General features: G+C 35.6%; 2 protein-coding genes across 3 annotated transcripts; one reads left to right on the forward strand and one right to left on the reverse strand.

The window, feature by feature from the left end:
- The first annotated feature begins 76 nt into the window (after positions 1–76).
- On the forward strand, positions 77–14,946 carry LOC132553100 (heat shock 70 kDa protein 4-like). The gene is made up of 18 exons (XM_060217312.1): positions 77–370; positions 1,926–2,130; positions 2,665–2,787; positions 3,117–3,216; positions 3,743–3,876; positions 4,116–4,360; positions 4,829–4,905; positions 5,137–5,288; positions 5,842–5,945; positions 6,260–6,393; positions 6,529–6,785; positions 7,087–7,143; positions 7,337–7,465; positions 7,638–7,763; positions 10,902–11,009; positions 11,164–11,283; positions 12,549–12,710; positions 13,215–14,946. The coding sequence occupies exons 1-18, from the start codon at positions 264–266 to the stop codon at positions 13,392–13,394; spliced, it is 2,520 nt and encodes an 839-aa protein (XP_060073295.1). The 5' UTR covers positions 77–263; the 3' UTR covers positions 13,395–14,946.
- A 948-nt stretch (positions 14,947–15,894) lies between these two features.
- LOC132553135 (short coiled-coil protein B-like) lies at positions 15,895–21,691 on the reverse strand. 2 transcript variants are annotated; one of them, XM_060217349.1, is made up of 6 exons: positions 21,676–21,691; positions 21,328–21,522; positions 20,329–20,394; positions 19,802–19,888; positions 18,851–18,989; positions 15,895–17,098 (listed from the first exon to the last, which is right to left on the reverse strand). In XM_060217349.1, the coding sequence occupies exons 2-6, from the start codon at positions 21,389–21,391 to the stop codon at positions 17,071–17,073; spliced, it is 384 nt and encodes a 127-aa protein (XP_060073332.1). In that variant the 5' UTR covers positions 21,392–21,522; positions 21,676–21,691; the 3' UTR covers positions 15,895–17,070. The 2 variants fall into 2 exon arrangements, with proteins under 2 accessions (XP_060073332.1, XP_060073331.1); XM_060217348.1 differs by lacking the exon at positions 21,676–21,691 and adding an exon at positions 21,630–21,659.
- Positions 21,692–24,149: the final 2,458 nt, after the last annotated feature.

The raw sequence follows: 24,149 nt of genomic DNA on the forward strand, positions 1-24,149 counted from the left end.
ATAATTGATATAATTGTAATTTTTAATATATTCCAGAATTTTCTGCGGCACTACTCATTCTGGGAAAGACCCCATCGAAGGCGTTTGTTCACGTGTGTTCCAGAAGATTCGCCGACATAATATATTGGCGAGGAAGGCTAGGCTCATATCTGAGAGTGATATATTACGAAAACTAGATCTACAGCAAGCGACAGAATCCCGTCAATTCTGATTTTTTTATTATTCAACTCACAGAAATTGTTTTGGTGATTGATTGACTAAAAATGTCTGTTGTGGGCTTCGATCTGGGATGCCTCACCTGTTTTGTTGGAGTGGCGCGGGCAGGAGGCATCGAAACCATCGCAAACGAATATAGCGACCGATGTACCCCGTAAGTACGAACATGACATAAAATCTATCCATTCATCAATATGTCGTTACAAAGGACAAAATCATAGAAATGTTCAAAACAACATGGTCACCTCCAGTACCGGTATATTCTGTTCTTTATGGGGGACCATACTTAACTTAACAAGGAAATGAAAACAAATTTCTCTTGATTTGATAAAATTAGAGTGCAAACAGTGTAGCAGGAAATCCGAAGTACGAACTCGACAGTGATCTGTGGGAAAACGGAACATCTATATTTACAGGGGAAATGGCCCTTACTGAACTGAAATTACACAAAGAGCTTTGTAATAACTTGTTCTATCACAGGAAAAGTATTTTCTAGAATTGTTGGCCAAGTTGTACCCTAACAACACAAGCCGCATTATACTGCCCTGCTAGTGAGAACTTAAATGTTTAGCAGAGTGAAAGCTGGTAAGCTAGAGGTTCTGGATTTGATCCATAGTGTAACAATAATGTGTAATAATGGGGAAAAAAGATCCCAATATATATAATAAAACTAGAAGGTAGAATTGAAATTTGGAATCAAATTCCTTAAAAAATGGCTAAAAATACGATGGAAAGTGACATTCTTCTTCCTTAATCTCGAAGGATCTTTCAAAACTATTTGGAATAAAAATGATTGAAATAATATCTAATTCGATGACCAGAATTTTTTATCAACATGTCTGAATTTGAATCTGTTTTTACTTTTTTCAAACACATCATCTTTGAAACTTTATTGAGTATGACACACTATAAAATTTTGATAGTGCTGTCTTCATCAGTATTTTGATTAGACAATTATTGGTTTGTTTGACATGTTCTGATACTAGAATAAATATGTTACAGTACTTCTTTGTGATATATTGTTTGATCCCACAGAAGGAACAAATTTACTTTTGTTCACTCTTGTGCATATTGTAAGTTACATCGCTTTAACTGGACTCATAAAAAAATTCAGACAAGTTCAATGAACATGATTAATATGGGTTTACCTGCTCTTTTGTATGTGCCATCAAGCATGGTCCAACACTCAACATGATTTCTTCTTAAAAGCTTTATGTGCACAATCAGTATGTAAACATGTAGTGTTTTGAACATTTCTTCAAAATTATGGTATTTCTCAGAAGGAAAAACTATAACCAGGCTGTTTGTAATTTTGCATTCAAACATGTAACTATATGATTACTTCATGACATATCGGACAGTACAACAGTTTTAACATAGAGAAAAGATCTATCTTGAGGATCATATGATCGTGGATGACAAGATTTTTAGCATCTTTAGCTGGTATATTATTATGTCTGATAGTGGTATTCATTAGATTAATACCAAGACACTCTATCCATGACTTAAAGATATTTATTTTTTGTTACAACTAAGGATATGAACTTGTACGTTTACTGCCATCATTTGAAGATTTTTTCCTATGCTTTTTTCAATATATATGTGAAACAGTTATCTCAAGTGATGCCAGTTATATGAACAGATAGATGTATTGTTTGGAACATCTTCAAAACCCGACCTTTTCAATATGTTTCATTTTAATGTTCCAGAGCCTATGTGTCAATGAACGAGAAGAATCGCTGCATGGGGGTGTCCGCCAAAAATCAGAACACAACCAACTTAAAGAACACAGTATCTTGCTTTAAGCGCTTGATAGGACGGAAATTTAACGACCCTTTGGTACAGGAGGAGTTAAAATCTTACTTCAAACCATACGAGGTCGTGGAGGGGCCAGGGGGAGAAATTTTAGTACAGGTGAGGAAAATGAAGTTATAGTTGCGTACTCTTCTTTTTTCTGTTTGCCTTTACAGTAACATACTGCTGTGCTGTTTGTATTCCTGTTATGTGTAGCAACGGTTCATTCATTTACTCTGTGTAACAGATGTCTTAAAATCTGATGGCAAGAGGAGAGTACTTTTCTTGAGTTTAGATCCAAATACTTACAGATCTTTTTAATTCCTATGTTGAAACTCTTTATTTGAATCAAGAATTCAAGCATTAAGTTAACTGTGATTATTGCAAGCTGCAATGCCACTAATGATGTTCCTATGACAGACAGCTTTACCAGGAGATCTGTATGATTAAGTTGTGTTTTTCAAATCTTAAGTGCATTTCATTACTTCATCACTAAAGTCATTCAGCATCCATTGTTTGCTTCCAGTGCAATGCAAAAACCGACATTATTTTATAAGATATTATTTCATTGAATTTATTTTTTATTTATTTATGATTTTTCAAGCATTAAAAAAGCAGAAGACTTTTTACAGATGTTGTGTTGATATTATACAGGTGAATTATATGGGAGAGAAACAGTCCTTCACACCAACACAGTTGACTGCCATGTTACTGACCAAGTTGAGAGAGACCTCTGAGGCAGCCCTGAAAACGAAAGTTGTTGATGTTGTGGTATCGGTATGTAAAAAATTGTGGATTTAATGAAAGATCAAAGGAAAGTTAAATATAAGAACATGATGGAAACTGGAAATTCACAGTGACCAGGAAAAATGCACATACTTGTATGTTTTCTAATTTGTTTAGATTTCAATAATGTTTGAGGAAATATTCTCCTTTTAGTTACTAATTTGTTGGTATACAAGATAGTCAAATATATAGGGGTGGAAGATTACTGAATTTAAATGAAGATAGAGAAAAATGTACAAATGTGGTCTATATTGATCTATAAATATCTGACACCTTTAGAAATTAAATACTCAAGTTGGTAAAATATAATCTTATTTCAGGTTCCAGCATTTTTCACAGATATTGAGCGTCGGGCAATGTTGGATGCATGTCAAGTGGCTGGTCTGAATTGTCTGAAGGTCATGAGTGACACCACAGCAGGTGAGATTTGTGTTTTAGGTCATTCAGTAGTTATATTTACATCATGTTATGATGATACAGACATTGAGCCGAAATTGTCATCCGGATGGTACAGTGATGCCAGCATTATTTATATACATGTTACTTATATGCTGATGTTGGGACAAAATTTTCATTACGTGTACATTTATATTAAGTGATTTAACATTAAACATTTCATAAGTAACAAAATATGATTTGTAATGAAAACTGTTAGATGTATTAAAATTCTTATTCTTAGATTGGGTTTATACATGCAACACTACTTTATAAACTGGTGTTTGCTATGCAGACCAAGGGACTGCACTCATCCTGCTGTTACTTCTGTCCATAGATGTCAACATTCAGTTGAGTGCTAGATAAATGTGGAAGACTTTGATAGATTGGTTATTTGTGCCATATCTGCCACTCGCTTCCCTACAGCAACACATAACATTACATATTTGTGTTTTAGACTGTGAGATTGATTTTTGTGGATTATTCTAGAAAAGTAAATCTTGTTTTGCAGCATCATTGGCATATGGTATATACAAACAGGACTTACCAGCAGAAACAGAGAAGGCCCGCACTGTTGTGTTTGTAGACATGGGGTATTGTTCTACACAGGTGGCAGCTGTGGCCTTCAACAAGGGTAAACTAAAGGTAAGTAAACCAACAGGCAACAGGGTGGGCTATTGGTAAGTAAAATGACAGTTAAAAAGGAGAGCTATCGGAAGGTAAATAGACCAGTAACATTGTAGGCTATTTGTGAGTGACAATAAGGTGGGATGTTGGTAGGCAACGGCAAGGGATATAGTAGGCAAACATACTATTGATACTAGTAAACAGAACTTGAGATTATTGTTATTCAACATATCTTTTATATTTTATCCTTATTACAGGTCTTGGGAGTGGAAAGTGATCGTAAACTAGGAGGTAGAGATTTTGACAATGAACTAGTGCGCTACTTTGTGGATGATTTCAAGACACGGTTTAAAGTTGATGCAATGACACGTCCCAAAGCCCTTGTCAGACTGACACAGGAGTGTGAGAAGCTGAAGAAATTGATGAGCGCCAACTCAACACCTATCCCCATCAATATTGAGTGCTTTATGGATGACAAAGATGTCAGTGGCAGGATGGATAGGTAGCGTATAACTCAATCCTTTTGTTATTTAAAGGTATCCATAACCTGAAGTGTGAGGTCAAGATTGATTTTTGAGTCAAATAAGAAGTGTTATTATTTAGAAAATCAAAACTGAATTGACTTTTGGGATCATAGATTATGTTAATTTATTTCTAATTTTATATTGAAAGGATTTCTTCATGTTTTTTAAACAGATTGATTTGAAAGAAGGGAGACAATTGTATAAGTAGTGGTTTTGCTGGTTCTTCTGCTTTAGAATTATAATTTACAGTCAAAGAAATACATAGCCGTCTCGCAACTTGTCATTAACATAATGTGGTCCAGTATCTTTAATTCTACATGTATGTTACTATATCCTGTATCATTGTCAAGGTAAGCATACATCCTACTTTGTAACTTTACTTTTGGTAGGGATGGAATGAAAGTTCACTAACCTTGCTAAGTGATACTCGTTTGTATTGATTACAGGGAAAAGTTTGAGGAGCTGACAAAACATTTGATGGTTAAAGCAGAGGTACTATTTAAAGCCCTTTTACAAAACACAAGTAAGTATGGATATTGGTTTAGCAGAACTTTTTTACTCTAAGTCATAACACTTTTCAAAGAATGAAGATATTTAACAAGGTATCAAGAGAAGAGCTACTGTTTCCTGTTAGTGACAGCAGATAATGTTAATCAAAATTGTAATTACTATATTTCATATATATTTTTTTTCATTTCTCGTGAACCTGATGATACTATATAAGAATTTCTAAAATATCTAATTTCATTTTCAGAACTATCTCAGAATGATATCTACTCCGTGGAGATTGTTGGGGGCAGCTCCAGAATACCTGCCATAAAGGGTATGGTTCAACAAGTGTTTGCTAAGGAGCCAAGTACAACACTAAATGCTGATGAAGCAGTGGCTAGAGGGTGTGCCCTTCAGGTAGATCATGGTTCCTGAGTAACAGTCTAACAATGGAGCAGTCTCTTAAATCTAACATATTTGTAGACCACTTTTCAGTAACTTACAATTCTAATCGATACCTCTTATTATAGTATATACTGTGAATCACTTAAATTTAGAATGGAATTTATTTTTGCATTAACATGCAATTATTTGTTAGAAAATAACTCTGGATTGTGTTCATGTTGATTTGGTTACTGATATCAGATTTTTGGAGAGTCATGGTCTCCAATAGCTTATTGGCAAATTTCAAGTCATTTCTTGATAAGAGTTTGCCAAATCATGTATTCATAAATACATCTAAATAGAAATGTTTGCGGAATTGAATATTCGGGAAATGAAAGTGATTTGTCGTACCACCTGTGTAAATCCAGTGATGTATACATGACAATTATTTGGTTTGATTAGTCAGTTAGGAGAAAATTTTACAAAAAGCAAGTGAATAACACTTTTTAATATAAATTCAAATTAGATTCAATGGAGATTGCCCCTGGGTTATTAGTATTAATGTATTGTGTATTACTGATTTCAGTGTGCAATTCTTTCACCAACGTTCCGTGTTCGAGATTTCTCCATTGTTGAAGCACAGCCCTATCCGATCACACTGAGCTGGGAGGGTAATATGGAGGATGATAAGTAAGTAAAATATACAGTACATTATAGGGTCACTCGACATTTAGAGGGGACGGGGTCATGTCATTTACGTAAGAGAATCATTAGTCTAGAAAATGTGGAAGGTTAAAACTTTGCCACTTTTAACTTGTAAATCGGTGAAGAGTTCCAAACAATTACAGATTAGATTCATGTGGTGTCACCTTGTGTAAACTTTCTTCGCTTGTTTTCTTTGTGAAATCTATCCAGTCCCCTGATTGCTGGTAGTATGGTATTTTAGAGAAGAAAAGGACTCCTAGACATTTTGATACTGAAGTCTATTTGTACTCTTTTTTCAGTACACTGGAAGTGTTCCCCAAATTTCACCAGATTCCATTTGCCAAGATGATGACATTTTATCGTAAGGAACCATTCCAGCTAGAATCCTTCTACACACATGCTAAAGATGTACCAATTCCTGACCCACATATTGGTAGGTTTGTTGATACACTCTTAACTTATTATATGAAGATTGATGTCTTTGATATGTTGTACATTTCAGATGAAAGTTCTCTATCCCAAATGCCTGTATGTGATCAAATATTCATTCTATTATTGTTAATTCCAGGCAGTTTCAATGTAAAAAATGTAGCACCTCAAAAAGATGGGTCATGTTCAAAGGTCAAAGTTAAGGTCAGGATCAATAACCATGGAGTCTTCACAGTATCTTCAGCCTCAATGACTGAGAAATTGGAGGATGATGCCCAGGGTGATCAAAACGGCCTGGAGGCCATGGAAACAGACTCAACGGAAAAGAAGTCTGAGGATAATGGACAAGGAGATCCCCAACCACCGAGCAATTCAGATTCACAAACATCAGAAGAGGTATGTGGGTTGTTGTGTTTTATATACAGTTTCTGGGAAATTTTGCTTCAAATAAAAAATGAAGTTGTCAACTTCGTTTCAACAGACTAGTGTGTGATGTGTATTCTTAGAAAACTGTTGGAAAATGAAAGATTGGTAGTTTTTTTATTGATGCTGAAGTAGAAGAATTTTCAGATGTGTCATGAAATCGGTAGAAATAAGATTATTTTAGGAAATGATAAAAATAAGTGTTGTTTTAGTATTTAATTCATGGTTGTGTCAAACTTTGTATTCCTAAGATTGTTGTTTATATCTGTTACAGACACCAATGCAAACAGACCAAGATCAACAGAATAGTGAACAGTCAACAGAAAAGAAGGTAGAAAGTGCTATCTATAGATATGTTGTCCTTTTTGTACATCACATTTAATCTGTTTCACTATTTTTAATAAAATTTGAAAAAATTGATGTGAATTATTGATTTATGATTAATGCTGTTAAACCACTTTATTTGTATGATGCTAATTAATGTAAAAACAGATTTTCATTTGAATCTCTCAAAATAATTGCAGGAAGAGAAAACAGCAGAAAAGGAAGAAAAGAAGAAGAAGAAGAAAACCGTTAAAGTGGTAGATTTACCGATTGAGTCGAAGGTTCCTCAGATGTCTAAAGAACAGTTACACCTTCTGGTTGAGAGAGAGGTACCTTTTCTTTTTCTCTTTAGTTTTCTGTCAGAAAGTGGAAAGATAAAGATTTAGATACTTTGCAATATTCCTGCATATTTCTATTTAGAAATATCATTTAATACTTGTCTCAATCAGTAATCTTGGTACAGAATGGGTTTTTTTATTCTTGTTTTCTTGATTTGCATAGAACCAGATGATTATGCAGGATAAGTTGGAAATGGAACGATCACATGCAAAGAATGCAGTTGAGGAATATGTGTATGATCTTCGTGACAAACTTTATTCTCAGCTTGAAGAGTTCGCTAAGGAGGAGGTAAGCAGTGACAGTAATGGGAAGGACACGTCTCTAGTGTGCTAGTTGAGTGTCATTATTATGTAGAGGGGAGGGACACCTGTCTGTGTTGTTTCAGTTCAGTGTCATTATTATGTAGAGGGGAGGGGCACCTGTCTTTGTTGTTTCAGTTCAGTGTCATTATTATGTAGAGGGGAGGGGCACCTGTTTGTGTTTCAGTTCAGTGTCATTATTATGTAGAGGGGAGGGACACCTGTCTGTGTTTTTTTTCAGTTCAATGTCATTATTATGTAGAGGGGAGGGACACCTGTCTGTGTTTTTTTTCAGTTCAATGTCATTATTACGTAGAAGGGAGGGACACCTGTCTGTGTTGTTTCAGTCCAGTGTCATTATTATGTAGAGGGGAAGGACACCTGTCTTTGTTGTTTCTGTTCAATATCATTATGTAGAGGGCATAGACACCTGTTTGTGTTGTTTGAGTTCAGTGTCATTATTATGTATAAGGGAAGGACACCTGTCTGTGTTGTTTCAGTTCAATATCATTTTTATGTAGAGGGGAGGGACTCGTGTCTGTGTTGTTCCAGTTCAGTGTCATTATTATGTAGAGGGGAGGGACACCTGTCTGTGTTTCAGTTCAGTGTCATTATTATGTAGAGGGGAGGGACACCTGTCTGTTGTTTCAGTTCAGTGTCATTATTATGTAGAGGGGAGGGACACCTGTCTGTGTTTCAGTTCAGTGTCATTATTATGTAGAGGGGAGGGACACCTGTCTGTTGTTTCAGTTCAGTGTCATTATTATGTAGAGGGGAGGGACACCTGTCTGTGTTTCAGTTCAGTGTCATTATTATGTAGAGGGGAGGGACACCTGTCTGTGTTTCAGTTCAGTGTCATTATTATGTAGAGGGGAGGGACACCTGTCTGTGTTTCAGTTCAGTGTCATTATTATGTATAAGGGAAGGACACCTGTCTGTGTTGTTTCAGTTCAATATCATTTTTATGTAGAGGGGAGGGACACCTGTCTGTGTTTCAGTTCAGTGTCATTATTATGTAGAGGGGAGGGACACCTGTCTGTGTTTCAGTTCAGTGTCATTATTATGTAGAGGGGAGGGACACCTGTCTGTGTTTCAGTTCAGTGTCATTATTATGTAGAGGGGAGGGACACCTGTCTGTGTTTCAGTTCAGTGTCATTATTATGTAGAGGGGAGGGACACCTGTCTGTGTTTCAGTTCAGTGTCATTATTATGTAGAGGGGAGGGACACCTGTCTGTGTTTCAGTTCAGTGTCATTATTATGTAGAGGGGAGGGACACCTGTCTGTGTTGTTTCAGTTTCAGTTCAGTGTCATTATTATGTAGAGGGGAGGGACACCTGTCTGTGTTTCAGTTCAGTGTCATTATTATGTAGAGGGGAGGGACACCTGTCTGTGTTTCAGTTCAGTGTCATTATTATGTAGAGGGGAGGGACACCTGTCTGTGTTTCAGTTCAGTGTCATTATTATGTAGAGGGGAGGGACACCTGTCTGTGTTTCAGTTCAGTGTCATTATTATGTAGAGGGGAGGGACACCTGTCTGTGTTTCAGTTCAGTGTCATTATTATGTAGAGGGGAGGGACACCTGTCTGTGTTTCAGTTCAGTGTCATTATTATGTAGAGGGGAGGGACACCTGTCTGTGTTTCAGTTCAGTGTCATTATTATGTAGAGGGGAGGGACACCTGTCTGTGTTTCAGTTCAGTGTCATTATTATGTAGAGGGGAGGGACACCTGTCTGTGTTTCAGTTCAGTTCATTATTATGTAGAGGGGTAGTCTGTGTTTCAGTTCAGTGTCATTACCTGTCTGTGTTTTATGTAGAGGGGAGGGACACCTGTCTGTGTTTCAGTTCAGTGTCATTATTATGTAGAGGGGAGGGACACCTGTCTGTGTTTCAGTTCAGTGTCATTATTATGTAGAGGGGAGGGACACCTGTCTGTGTTGTTTCAGTTCAGTGTCATTATTATGTAGAGGGGAGGGACACCTGTCTGTGTTTCAGTTCAGTGTCATTATTATGTAGAGGGGAGGGACACCTGTCTGTGTTTCAGTTCAGTGTCATTATTATGTAGAGGGGAGGGACACCTGTCTGTGTTTCAGTTCAGTGTCATTATTATGTAGAGGGGAGGGACACCTGTCTGTGTTTCAGTTCAGTGTCATTATTATGTAGAGGGGAGGGACACCTGTCTGTGTTTCAGTTCAGTGTCATTATTATGTAGAGGGGAGGGACACCTGTCTGTGTTTCAGTTCAGTGTCATTATTATGTAGAGGGGAGGGACACCTGTCTGTGTTTCAGTTCAGTGTCATTATTATGTGTCATTATTATGTAGAGGGGAGGGACACCTGTCTGTGTTTCAGTTCAGTGTCATTATTATGTCATTATTATGTAGAGGGGAGGGACACCTGTCTGTTGTTTCTGTTCAGTGTCATTATTATGTAGAGGGGAGGGACACCTGTCTGTGTTTCAGTTCAGTGTCATTATTATGTAGAGGGGAGGGACACCTGTCTGTGTTTCAGTTCAGTGTCATTATTATGTAGAGGGGAGGGACACCTGTCTGTGTTTCAGTTCAGTGTCATTATTATGTAGAGGGGAGGGACACCTGTCTGTTGTTTCAGTTCAGTGTCATTATTATGTAGAGGGGAAGGACACCTGTCTGTGTTTCAGTTCAGTGTCATTATTATGTAGAGGGGAGGGACACCTGTCTGTTGTTTCAGTTCAGTGTCATTATTATGTAGAGGGGAGGGACACCTGTCTGTGTTTCAGTTCAGTGTCATTATTATGTAGAGGGGAAGGACACCTGTCTGTGTTGTTTCAGTTCAGTGTCATTATTATGTAGAGGGGAAGGACACCTGTCTGTGTTGTTTCAGTTCAGTGTCATTATTATGTAGAGGGGAGGGACACCTGTCTGTGTTTCAGTTCAGTGTCATTATTATGTAGAGGGGAGGGACACCTGTCTGTTGTTTCAGTTCAGTGTCATTATTATTTAGAGGGGAGGGATACCAGCTTGTGTCGTTTCAGTTCAATTTCATTATTATGGCATGATATATCAATATTTTTCACCAGTATATACTTATCTAAAAATATCACAGATGGATTGATGATGTGTAAATTGTTTCATTTGAAAACTTTTATAAGGAGCGTGCTGCATTCAGCAAGAGTCTTAGTGAAACCGAGGACTGGCTCTATGATGAAGGAGAGGATCAGTTAAAACAGGTGTACATCGACAAACTTGCAGAACTCAAGGTGAGACTCTCAAAGTATTACCAACAATGAATTGTTTGTGTAAAGATTAGTTATGTTAAATGAAATAACTCACAAGGATATGATTTGAATCATGTGATTATTTATTTTAAATGTAGTTTATTAAAACTATTATGATTTTTCTTTTTTTTTTCAGAAAATGGGAAATCCAATCCAGGAAAGATTTAGTGAATTCCAAGAACGGCCACAGGCATTTGAGGAGTTTGGAAAGGCAGTCATGTTAGTACGAAAGTTTCTGGACCTTTGTGCCCAAAAGGTAAAAATCGACTTATATACAACAATGAGTTTTTGGCATACTGTGTCCATCCATCAACTATTTATACAAATCACTACTAGTCATGAATGACTCACAGGATTTTGACCGAATATGGCAAGCAGCATCCCTAGGTTTAAAAAATAATGGCGGGTCTCGGCCACCAGGGGCAGAAGGGGCGGGGCCTTATACAGGTTATAGAACATATACTTAAAAATCCTACTCCTCCTGTAAGAATAATACAGAAATCCTACTTCTCTGGAATTGGATGTTGCCTGAATTTGGTAAGAAGTATTCTTGGTTGAAGGGGAACAAAGCTTTGTATAAGGATTGGTTCTCTATTCCCAGGGCCTGTAGGGACTGGGCCCAAAAGGGGAAATTGTGCAAATTCTTTAAAATATTACTCCTCATATAAGAATAAATGGATACTGCTCAAGTATTCTTGGGTAAAGGGGACAGTATGAATATTCTGAATAAATAGTGTATCCCTGCCCCCATGGGCTGGAGGGGTGGGCCCAAACTTGGGAAATGGAAGTTCTTGAAAGTCCTTCTTCCATGCAATGATATTGTCTGGTTTGGCCTGAAGCAATTTTTATGAATAGTGAATCTGACCACACGGATGGGACCCAGAAGGGAAATTATTTCAGAAATTATTTGTCATCTTTGAAATTTCTTTATTAAATGGCTGAATAGCTAAATTAGCGAGATGTGTGTTGCAGGCCCCTTTGTCCTTGTGTTTCCTTTACCATAGACAGTTCTACATGTTACCAATTTACAATTTTATCATCCTGTCCTTCAAGATGAAAATCAATCCTGTGATTTTGTCTATGTCATGGGTATTTTACTGTTTGTAGGACGGAGATTTCTGAAGACGTGTATAATATATTTTCAATAGAAATTCTTTTGTAGAAAATAAGAACTTTTAATGGTTGTGTTTCTGACCAGTGTTGTTATGTGGAGATCACATCTGATAACATTTGACAAAATTCAAGCAATCAGAGTGCTGTGATTTATATCAGTGGATCTTAACGAATACATCTATTTTAATATAACCATTTTTAACAGACCCATTTTCACTCATGAAAAATATACTGTCTGACTTGAATTTGTTTTTCTGTACAGGTGAATGTAAAGGAGGGGTTTTGGATCATTAAGATGTTTAATTTGTAGGAAAATATGTATGAGATGACGATCAAATAATTAATTTATTAAATACTGTATGTGTTTAAAATAACCTTTCACCAGCATGACATGAATGATTTTTTTAGGACGAGAAATACAGTCACATAGAAACCAAGGATGTAGACAAAGTGGCTAAATGTTTAAAAGAGAAGGAGGAGTGGTACAACACTAAACTTAACCAACAGAATGCCCTTAAAACATACGAAAAACCTATAGTGCTGGTCTCACAGATATGTCAGGAAAAACAGGTGAGTAGAACAAACCAACAGAATGCCCTTAAAACATACGAAAAACCTGTAGTGCTGGTCTCACAGATATGTCAGGAAAAACAGGTGAGTAGAACAAACCAACAGAATGGCCTTAAAACATACAAAAAATCTGTAGTGCTGGTCTCACAGATATGTCAGGAAAAACAGGTGAGTAGAACAAACCAACAGAATGGCCTTAAAACATACAAAAAATCTGTAGTACTAGTCTCACAGATATATCAGGAAAAAGAGGTGAGTGAATTTAACCAACAGTAATTTCTAAAGTTATTGAAAAAGCTTTTTACCAGCCTTTCAGATAGGCATGGACCTCCATAACTTTCGCTGGTACACTGAGCATCTCTTATTTGAGATATCTTTGTGTTAACCTATGACCTCTTGAGAAGCATAATGTTATAGTAAACCATGGAATATCAAGCAGGTTTTAAATGATATTTAAAGGTAGAAGACACTTTACATCTGTAGAGTTGTACATTTCCATTACAGTTATTGGAAAACACATGCAATCCAATCATGAACAAGACGAAGCCGAAGCCAAAAGAAGAACCTCCCAAGGATGACAAGAAGGAAAAGAAGAGTGAAAAGGAAACGCCCACCGAGAACGCCCAGCCTGAACAGACAGCTGAATCATCTGAGGCCCCAAAAGTGGACATGGATGTGGATTGATGGAGGATTTGTTAGATTTCTTGTTATAATGAGGACTGCTTTGGCAGCAACTGTGGGATCATGAAAAGTGAGGGCCACATCAGTCCTCTCTCTGCTTTGCATGATTAAATATTGATGCTGGATATGATAGGAAGTGCTAATATATGTAAATATACAAGGTTCTTCTCAATTACCTGATGTGGCTATTGGAGTAGTCTTACTGAGGTATGGAACGCTGACAAATTCTCTACAGAGCGTAGAGCCTTACTGATCAAAGCTTATAGGAGGGGTCGGATGTTATTACAATACAGGGATCATTTAATCAGTGAATGCCTCCACAGTGTCCCAGTCAACAGCACTTCAGTGTTCATTTGCTGCTGTTCAGTGACAATTATGTGAATGTTATATAATCATGTCCACTGATGTTAAGTACCATTGAAGTCTCACAGCAAGGACAGTAATATTGTGTATTAATGGTCATTCCTGTGATCAGACATTGATCACATACATTCATAGACATTGCGGGAGATGTTATAATGATTAATGCTGTCTTCTTGTAACTTCATGTTGTTCCGTCATTCTTTCACTACTGTTCAAGCTAAGCTGTTCCCTGTATAAAACATATCTAACACAATCTACCAAACTTGTCAGAACTCGTGTCTCGGTGTAAGATTTCAGTTAATACTTTACATGCCGTATTCATTTGACAGTATAGAAATAATAAGGGTGATTGTTGATTCTTTTCAGATAAAAAAAAAAAGGCAATGAGAGAAAATTTGTATTGAGGATAGAACATTTGGACCAGAAACTGGATTGAGCCAATGACAAGATCAAATATCATTCATATTTCTAGTCAAGATCCAAAGGGAGTAATTCCATGCCTGCTTGAAGCTAGTCTTTTTATAGCCAACTTTAACATATCAGAATCAGTTTAGTCCTATTTTTTTATTTCTTTAAAAAAAAAAGGTTTAAAATTGTTTTTTAGTTAAGGTGATATTTTGGTTTTGTTTATCATACAAGTAGTACGATGTCCACAGGCTTGTTTGTTGATAAGGCAGTCCAATTGAGACTTTTGATATTAACTGAAGGAAGGTTGTTTGTATCTGTTGACTATAGGATTATTGTACTATGCTTCCAATAGAAGTAATGTTAAGGAGCCTCTTTATGGATTAAACAGTATTTGTCAACCTTTCGGTACACAATTTAAATGTTAGGTACAATTAGCACTTGTCTCCTATCCTTATGGCTAAACCCTGAGGTCACTCTGTTGTACAATTAACCTATATTAGGTACGATTGGCACTACTCTGCTCTTCTTATGGACAAACCCTTACGTCACACTGTTGTAGGATTGACCTATATTAGGTAGGATTGGCACTAGACTCCTCATGGATAAACCCAGAGGTCACACTGATTGACCTGTGTTAGATGCGGTTCACACTAGTCTCCGCTAGTACGGAATCGTCTGCGCACTATTTATTTCGGTATGTACATTTCATGTGGTTTATATGATTCACATTGATCAATTGTGATGAATGTGTCTGCAAAATAAAAGATGAAAATTTTATGTTAAACATTTTTGTTTTTGTTTTTATTCATAAACATTGAGATGTTGAATCCACTTAGTCTGTCATTCTATTTGAATTAGAAAAAGCTTTTTCTACATCTGTCAAAAGATGGGTTGTGTGTTATCACGAGTGGGTGGGCAAGTAGCACACGCAATGTCTGTTCGGTAACTTGAATATTTTTCAATAGTTAGTATCAAACTTCATAGGGAGGTTCATTACCATGATAGCAGGGACAAGTATGATCACTGTAATTTTCAGACTGCAATTCATCCAGTTATGGCCCCTTATTCAATTACCTAAACAGTGACCGCTTGATAAGGCAAGTAGCTTTCACAAGATCAACTTCAAACTTCATAGAAAGGTTCAATACCATGATAGCTCAAAGAAAATTGATCACCGTAATTCATGGAGTTATGGCCCTTTGTTCCATTAGCAAAAGAGTGTCCTCGCAAGGAATTCTTAAATTTGGTATAATTAAGACCAAATGAGAGAATTTATTACTAGAATTATTGCAGAGTTGTTCAAAAACAATCAACATTGTCATTGAAATGTGAAATCCTAATATATGACCAGTAAATAGCTTGTATGAAGGCTTATCAATATACTGTATTGACGAAGATCAGAAGTGTGATTTAAACCATTACCAGGTAAATGCCTCCAGTTTCAAATCAGAGTTATCATCAACAATAGCTAGATACAAAGCTGTCATCAGTCATTCAATCACCTACACTTTTAAGGTTCAAGAGATCAAATTTATTGCTATATCTTCTCATGTTTCATTGAAATTGGTAATTTAATTACTTCAAATTCCCTCACAAGATCACAAGGTCAAATATGTTTCTTGTCCTTTTTAAAAAATGTTTTGATAACTTCTGAAGTCCCAGTAAGTAATAAGAAATAACATACCGTTATGGTGGCAAACAAAAGATAACACAAAATATAAAAGACATCGAGTGTATTTTGAGAATTTTAATATGGAACAAGACAAACATGCTTCAGATACATTGATTGCAAACACTTTTGAAGTAAAATGGCAATAATAGGGTCACTGCAAATAATATCTCTATCATGAAACCTGATAATAAACAAATCAGGTCTATAAAAACATAATGCAGATGTTCATAATCACAATTTGTCAATTACCTTTTTTTTTTTTTATTAACAATATCAATTTTGTCTGAAAATGGAATTACAACTTCCAAAATAAGATGCTCAATTCGTGCCCTGTGATGTTCTTTATATTCTAAATACAGCAGTACTTAAATGCAAGATTATTTTCCTCTGGTTCTGAATAATCTCACAGATATATATTCAAAATTAGCATTTCTTTTCTCAAGATCAGTATAAATGTTACATAAAAAATGTAATGTGTACATTATATAATAATGATCAGTGCATAAGTTAATGTGAACAAAAAAAGCATTACTAAATTATATTGACAAGATGGACAAAATACCAGGTAAGATGACTAAAACCTGTACAGAATGTGATAGTCAATGTATTCAACAATGGTGTTTTACCAAAGGTTCATTTTGTCTATGAAATTTGAAAACTGATCACTTGGAATGTTACTGTCTTACTCTTGACAAGAAATATACCTACTTACCAATTATAGAAAAGATATCATATACCAAACATTATACAAATTGCTGATTAGTTTGTATACCTACGACATGATCGACTGATCCAATGAAGAAAATCTCCCTAGTTTTACAGAGTATAGATCTGATGTGGTAGTACCAAGTAGATAAATTATACTCATATCATCAAATATGAAACTTTCAGGTAGAGAAAATCATATTGAGTACAGATCTAACGTACAGATAAATCATACTTACATTAACTTCCAGCGTAGAACCTTACTCATTTACAGAGAATAGAAAATCAATACTGACTACAAAACTTATGCAGTAGATCATCTTTTCAAGAAAATCTACACACATGTTCAGCCAAACGGAGTAACACAACACTAGTGGTGATACAGGTGGCCCATGCTTAGCAGTGACAGCTCCAAGTGTGATACAATGAACAGCATGGCAAAAAAAGCTTCTAAATACTGTTCACTTTGGTACAACAACAAATTGTCACTATTGCACTTTGCCGCAAAATGAATTCATTGACAGTGTTTCCTCACTGTTCAAACTTTTTCTTAGAGGACCTAAAATGGAAATAAAAAAAATAATCACTGACAACTTTAAGATGACATAAAATCACTAACATTGTTATTTCATTGTTGGCTTATAGAATTGAATAAAAGCAATCATAAAACTGCACCATAAAATAGTATTCCTGTCTCCTCAGATCTTAATGTAAGACCGTTTGTTGATAAAGCCTGTCTCCTCAGATCTTAATGTAAGACCGTTTGTTGATAAAGTTGGTTTTTTTAGATCTTAATGTAAGACAGTTTATTGATAAGCCAGTCTTTTCAGATCTAAATAGGTTTGTTGATAAGTCTGTCTTTTCAGATCTAAATAGGTTTGTTGATAAAGCCTGTCTTTTCAGATCTAAATGGGTTTGTTGATAAGTCTGTCTTTTCAGATCTAAATAGGTTTGTTGATAAGTCTGTCTTTTCAGATCTAAATAGGTTTGTTGATAAGTCTGTCTTTTCAGATCTAAATAGGTTTGTTGATAAGTCTGTCTTTTCAGATCTAAATAGGTTTGTTGATAAAGCCTGTCTTTTCAGATCTAAATGGGTTTGTTGATAAAGCCTGTCTTTTCAGATCTAAATAGGTTTGTTGAAAAAGCTGTTCTTTTCAGAACTTAATGTAGGACCGTTTGTTGATAAAGCCCGTCTCCTCAGATCTTAATGCAAGACTGTTTGTTGATAAAGCCTGTCTTCTCAGATCTTAATGTAAGACAGTTTGTTGATAAAGCCGGTCTTTTCAGATCTAAATAGGTTTGTTGATAAGTCTGTCTTTTCAGATCTAAATAGGTTTGTTGATAAGTCTGTCTTTTCAGATCTAAATAGGTTTGTTGATAAAGCCTGTCTTTTCAGATCTAAATAGGTTTGTTGATAAAGCCCGTCTTTTCAGATTTAAATTGGTTTGTCGATAAAGCCTGTCTTTTCAGATCTAAATAGGTTTGTTGATAAAGCCTGTCTTTTCAGATCTAAATAGGTTTGTTGATAAAGCCTGTCTTTTCAGATCTAAATAGGTTTGTTGATAAAGCCCGTCTTTTCAGATTTAAATTGGTTTGTCGATAAAGCCTGTCTTTTCAGATCTAAATAGGTTTGTTGATAAAGCTTTTATACACAGGATCTATAGTAATTGATACAGATAAACAGCATATCCTTGTTTCGATTCCTCAATATATATTCCCATTTTAACAAGACAATTTGGTGAAGTACAGTCCCCCATCCACTGTGAAATTATATGCAAAACAAACATTTTCTATGATGTAGGTCAAAGGTCAAATGTAGGTCTGAGTGACCTACTTTTGATATGCAACAAACCATCTCACCAAGGTGAACCCGTACCCCAAGTATGCCAATGTAAAATTGAAGAACTTCCCATCCCTATCCCCAACCAAAAGGTTTGCCTGTGTACATGGTTAAATGCAGCGATTGTTGGGACTCCCATATTTGAGTCTTGGACTCATAATTTTCGTGTGGGACTCACTCAAATTTTGAAGACTCACTTTATCTCTTAGAAATCTTGTCAATTACTGTAAATATAAGCAAAAAAGAATCTAGAACTCCTCAGTATTATAAGACAAGACATCAGTATATGTTGGTGACACTGAATCTAGAACTCCTCAGTATTATAAGACAAGACATCAGTATATATTGGTGGCACTAAATCTAGAACTCCTCAGTATTATAAGACAAGACATCAGTATATATTGGTGACACTAAATCTAGAATTCCTCAGTATTATAAGACAAGACATCAGTATATGTTGGTGACACTTACTTTTTCTTGCTCTTGGGAGATGTTGACTGAAACACACTACTGGCAGCCATGAGGTTTTCTATATACTGACCAAGCACCTGGTTCTCTGACTTGAGTTTCAGATTTTCCTCCTTCACAGTGTCAACACGTGATGATAGGTCTGTAAATAGACAACACACCCCCCAAGGCTTTGTTATACCAAAAAACAGGCCATTATAGGCAACAAATATTAATACCACTGATATTTCTATAATAATAGTTTTACATCACACATTCCATCAATACAAAATAAGAACATGATTAATTCTTTATGTATATATATCGGAGTTTAAACTGATTTGGGATATAGATATAGAGTTATTTCCCTTATCAACACCAGAGATATGTGTCTGCTGAGGGAAGTTATATCATACCATGTTGCAGAATTACAAGGTTAGATTAAGCAACATTATATCATGTTGCAATATTACAAGGCAAGATTTAGCAACACCATATAATGATGCAGAATAATAAGGCTAGATTTAGCAACATTATATCATGTTGCTAATAACAAAATTTGGCTACAACATAACATGTTGCTAATTTACAAGGTTTAGTGAAAGACTATACCATGTTGATGAATTACAATAAGATTGATGTCCTGGTTACTAATTATAGTATCATCTTACTAACTTTCCTTTAGTTGAGTGGTAGAGTGTCTGGCTAGTGAGGAAAAGGTGACTAGTACAAATCCCAATGGGAACTGAGGGCATTTGATACTGTACTCCTTCCCATTACAGATTTAGTGACACTAACTATTCTGAGGGTAGAAGCTTGGTGACTTTCTAGTTGTAATTTACATTTAATCAGGTGGAAGAGGTCAGGTCTACCAGACTTGGGTAGGACATTCCCTTCTTATTACAATAAGATGCTACGGCTTGAGTCCCTGACCCAACTGTCCAGCATGTTATAAAACTTGTATCATAGACTAACCATCCAGAGTATTCTGCAACTCCATCACCTGGGCAATGAGACGATGTTTCTCTTCCTCTTCATCTGGGTTCACATCCGGGTCTAGGCCTGTAAAACAAGTTTCATCTGATTAACAGGATAAGTCTCAATCATCTTCTTTTCTTACAAAAATACCAACAAGCCCTTCCCCCTAGGCTCCTTCCCCCTCCAACACCCCCTAGTCCCCCCAACACTCCCCTCTTATCAGTCTAAATTATACGCGAGTGTATCAAAACACTTATATGGTGAATTAAGCCTTAATATAACGCGAACTTGTTAATCATGTGACATTGTTTTTAAATGGAAAACACCATATCTTGAGAGATAATATGACAGATAACAGCAAGCATTCACCAATAACTCTGAAATATACATTATTGGAAATACTTAATACAAATTGAATTCTCTGTCGTTAATATGTGATGAAATATTCAACTGATTTTATTTGATGTAATCATGTTAAGAATCAGCAATAGGTATTATTCTAAGTTATATTTAACTGTACTTACTGCTGTAAGTGTCTGTTCTCATTTCTCCAGGGTTAATAAATGGATTGTCAACAGTTTTTACATCTCCTGGAATAAATCAAACAAATGTGCATTGAAAAATGTTTTCTTTTGTTTTAATAAATGAACAACTAAATAAAATCCACATATCAACAGGTACTTCAATTTACATGCGATGAAAAAACATGTGTTAACTTAATATTTTGTTTTTATTTAAGTACAACAGCATTTTTTTTTATGTAATTTGACATTATTATCAAGATGGTTGAGATAATATGAAAAGTGGTCCTGCAGATAATTGAACAATTTTCTGAAGACATTATAAAATCGTGAAAATGTTGATCCATACTGAATTTCCTTTTTCATATTAAATTTTGATATAACCAGCGTGAAATTAGGTAATGATTACCTTAATGTTTATTACTATATGGATTAAATTGCACACATTTTGAAGAATCAATGGTGCATTTTGAAGAATATATATTTGTAAAATCCATGGTACTGTGACCTGACCAATGTTGAACGAAATTTAATAGGTGCTGAAAATCCCTGTTGGTAACTAAAATCAGTGGAGTTTTGAGGTCCTAGATTGAGAAGTATTCTAGTAGGGGTCAAACAAACTAATTACATGTATTATTGATAGAATAGCACAGTAAAAAGCAAATCAAGGACAGGGAAAACATGTTTCATCAATCATCAAACAAGCTTGATCAGCTTGGGAAGTGATCCTGGGGCTGAAGTACTGAATGATGCGTGGTATATGATCTCTTTATTAGACTTATTTTGCACGAATTAACTATGATGCTATGTGACCTGGACACTTTTTAAAAAAAAATACATATACGTTTCTGGGACCATTCCAGTTAATGTAATTAAGAATATTCCTACAAAGAAAGGAAATGTTCGAAATTGCATATCTATGCGTTTGTATTATCAAATATAATGTTTCTGATGTGGAAGACGATAGAAGCAGGAGGGGAGACCATACATTATGACTCAAACCTGTGTCACTGTCACTTGAGAGTTGTACATTAAAGAGTTCTTCCTTATTTGTCCCAGAAGACATCGTGATGTGAGTTTATGCCTGTCTTCGTAGAAATGACCCAGCAAGGATGGCGTGATGTCGGTCACTTCAGATGCTGGAGAAGTCCTCGGGCAAACCTCAGCAAACGTATGACTCAACATTCAACAGGCAGACTTTAAAAGAAACGGAGAGAAAAAACATATAGTACGTGAAATTAATACGGGCACCACTGCATCTAAAAACAAATCAAGTATTAGCTTCACACCCGAGTATTATTTACAATAAATGCATATTCCTTTCTACTGTGTACTAATGTTGCAACTAACATCGGTCGCCATGTTGGATTTTTCATCGAAGTCACATGACTGTGACGTCATGATAAGGTGCTCGTTCACACACGAGTTCATTCAAGCTGTCAACAAACCACGAGGAATGTCGACTGAGAGTGACAAGCCTAAAATGTCGGACGCTAGCTCTACTGTCTCACGGACTCCATAACGACCGGACTCAGTCATGCCTCTCACTTGTAAGTAGCACAGTTTTATGTAAAAGAGAACTAGCGTTATGCATTTAACAGTTTATTTGGCTACTGAAGTTTGAGGGAAAAGTGAAAAAAAATGATGGCCTTTGAAATGTTTGTATGTATTTCGCCCTCACTGCCAGTGGCCCACTTGTCACACCTGTGTGCTTTTGCTTTTGTTGTAAATCACTGAAACACCTACACCCCTTCCCTTTGTACCGACATCACAGTCATCACATGAAACATACTCCCCAACAGAGACACTAGCCTCCTACTGGTTAGGTATTGTCCAACGAGATATCAGTAAATTTTCATTTGAAATCTATTTATAAATGTTTTTTCTAACCGAATATTCATAAACTATGTAAATGTTCAACATTAATTAGACATGTGAACATTGATGTTCTTCGTCTGATTAAATGTTAGTAATTCCGGATTATTTGTATTTTTAGTTTGGTTCATTCAAGTGTACCGTGATTTAATTTCGCGATGACAGGTAGATTTGTTTGTAAGAAAATAATAAGGTAGTGTTAAAGATCCGAGTAAGAGACAGCGAGGCATATACTGTCCTATATCACAATCAGATAAGGGAAGAGCCCATTGGCAAACACTGTGTCCAACATAAGTAGTCCCCCTACACCTTGATTTAGACTTTAAAACAGTGTTTTTGTAACAGATTTGAAAGCCTGCTGTAGATGCTTGTTGTTAAAATAAATATTTCCTAAATATTCAAAGCATGTCAAAACTTGACATTGTGTTGTCTAAAGGATGACCCAGATATGCTACAAGATAAACACTTGTGTTTTTTTGACAATAGTGATTATTTAAAGTATTTCAGTTCAAGTTTATGAGAGAACAATTGTGTGATGTGTGTGTGCTAGGTAATGAGTAAGTGAATGGTTCTTTAGATTATCAGGTGTTGTAGCAATATATCACACTACTGTGTACAACAGGATTAGTACAGGCCCAATTGTATACAACTGTTACATGTGTGTATTATTTAAACCCTGAATTTCCTATACATGTATACATTTTACACTCAAACTGTAGTATTTCAAAAGCTTCAAAACAATGATAATGTTACTAATTAAAACTAAAGAGGTGATATCATTTTAGTGATACTTTGAAGTATTTCAGAATTATTTAATCATTCAAATTGTTTTAGCTGTGTAGATAAAATAATCCTAAAAACAAACTAGAAAACTTAACAGAAGTGCTTGTATAATTTTAGGTATGGTGTACACAGAGGTATTCACCACTTAATAGGTGTATTAGGTAGCATTAACACATCTGTATGTGTGTTATATTGGCACCATTACATATGGAGTAATAGTATACTAGAATTCCTGAGAAAAATCCTATAGATATGTTCCTATATACAAATCTTTACCTGAATAGAAAAGTTTTTTTCTGTTGGAAATAAAATCTGAATCTCTACTGATTGGTATCAGGTCGTAGATAGATATATAGACATTATCAGGTAGTTGACAAGTCTTGGAACAGGTGTTGCCAACTTATTACTGTTTTGCATTATAACATTTGATATATCGCTCAGGTATTCCATACTTAACTACATGAAGTTAGTTCTTGTTTATTTATCATCAATTAGTAAAATCAATACGAGCTGACAATGTTGCGGAAACTTGTTATTTTAGGATTGATTTACAATGAGACATGTTTGCTTTCCATATTTCATCTTAAATATTGAAGCACAGCCATTACATCTTCTGCTTTAAACTGCTTCATAATAAATTTTGTCCAAATTTCAAACTGATAAGTTTATCTGTATCACTAAGATGTAGGAGTTGAGAGTACAGGTGCCTTACTGGCCTCGGTTAGTGGGAATTTTCCTATAGTTGAGCAGTAGAGTGTCCGACTACATGGAATGGTAATCTTTATTCCTCCTGTTATAGATTTCATGCCATTGATCAATCCAAGGGTAAAATCATTTAGATGCTTCCTTGGACATAACACACCTTGGTTGTTGTCTTTGTGAAGACTAGAGCCAGAAGGGTAGTTAGTTTAAGCCCCAGCATGTGAAGGATATTTTTCATTACTCCTTCCTGTTACAGTAAAAATCAACTGTGCACAGTATTGTTTCCCAATCATTTTAGTTTTTAGTGTGTTGATAATAATGATATGATTATAAACTTACATATGTTGATTTAGGTTGTTTAAATTTAGGCATATCTCTGTCTCCAAGAAAACTAAATGACCCTAGGATGTGTATGATAATATCTTATCAAGTCAAAGTGATTCTAATGAAGACAAATAGAGGTA

The sequence above is a fragment of the Ylistrum balloti genome, unplaced genomic scaffold (assembly GCF_031769215.1).
Source record: "Ylistrum balloti isolate Yb309-2 unplaced genomic scaffold, AGI_CSIRO_Ybal_v1 Utg370298, whole genome shotgun sequence".
NCBI classification, from domain to species: Eukaryota; Metazoa; Mollusca; class Bivalvia; order Pectinida; family Pectinidae; genus Ylistrum; species Ylistrum balloti.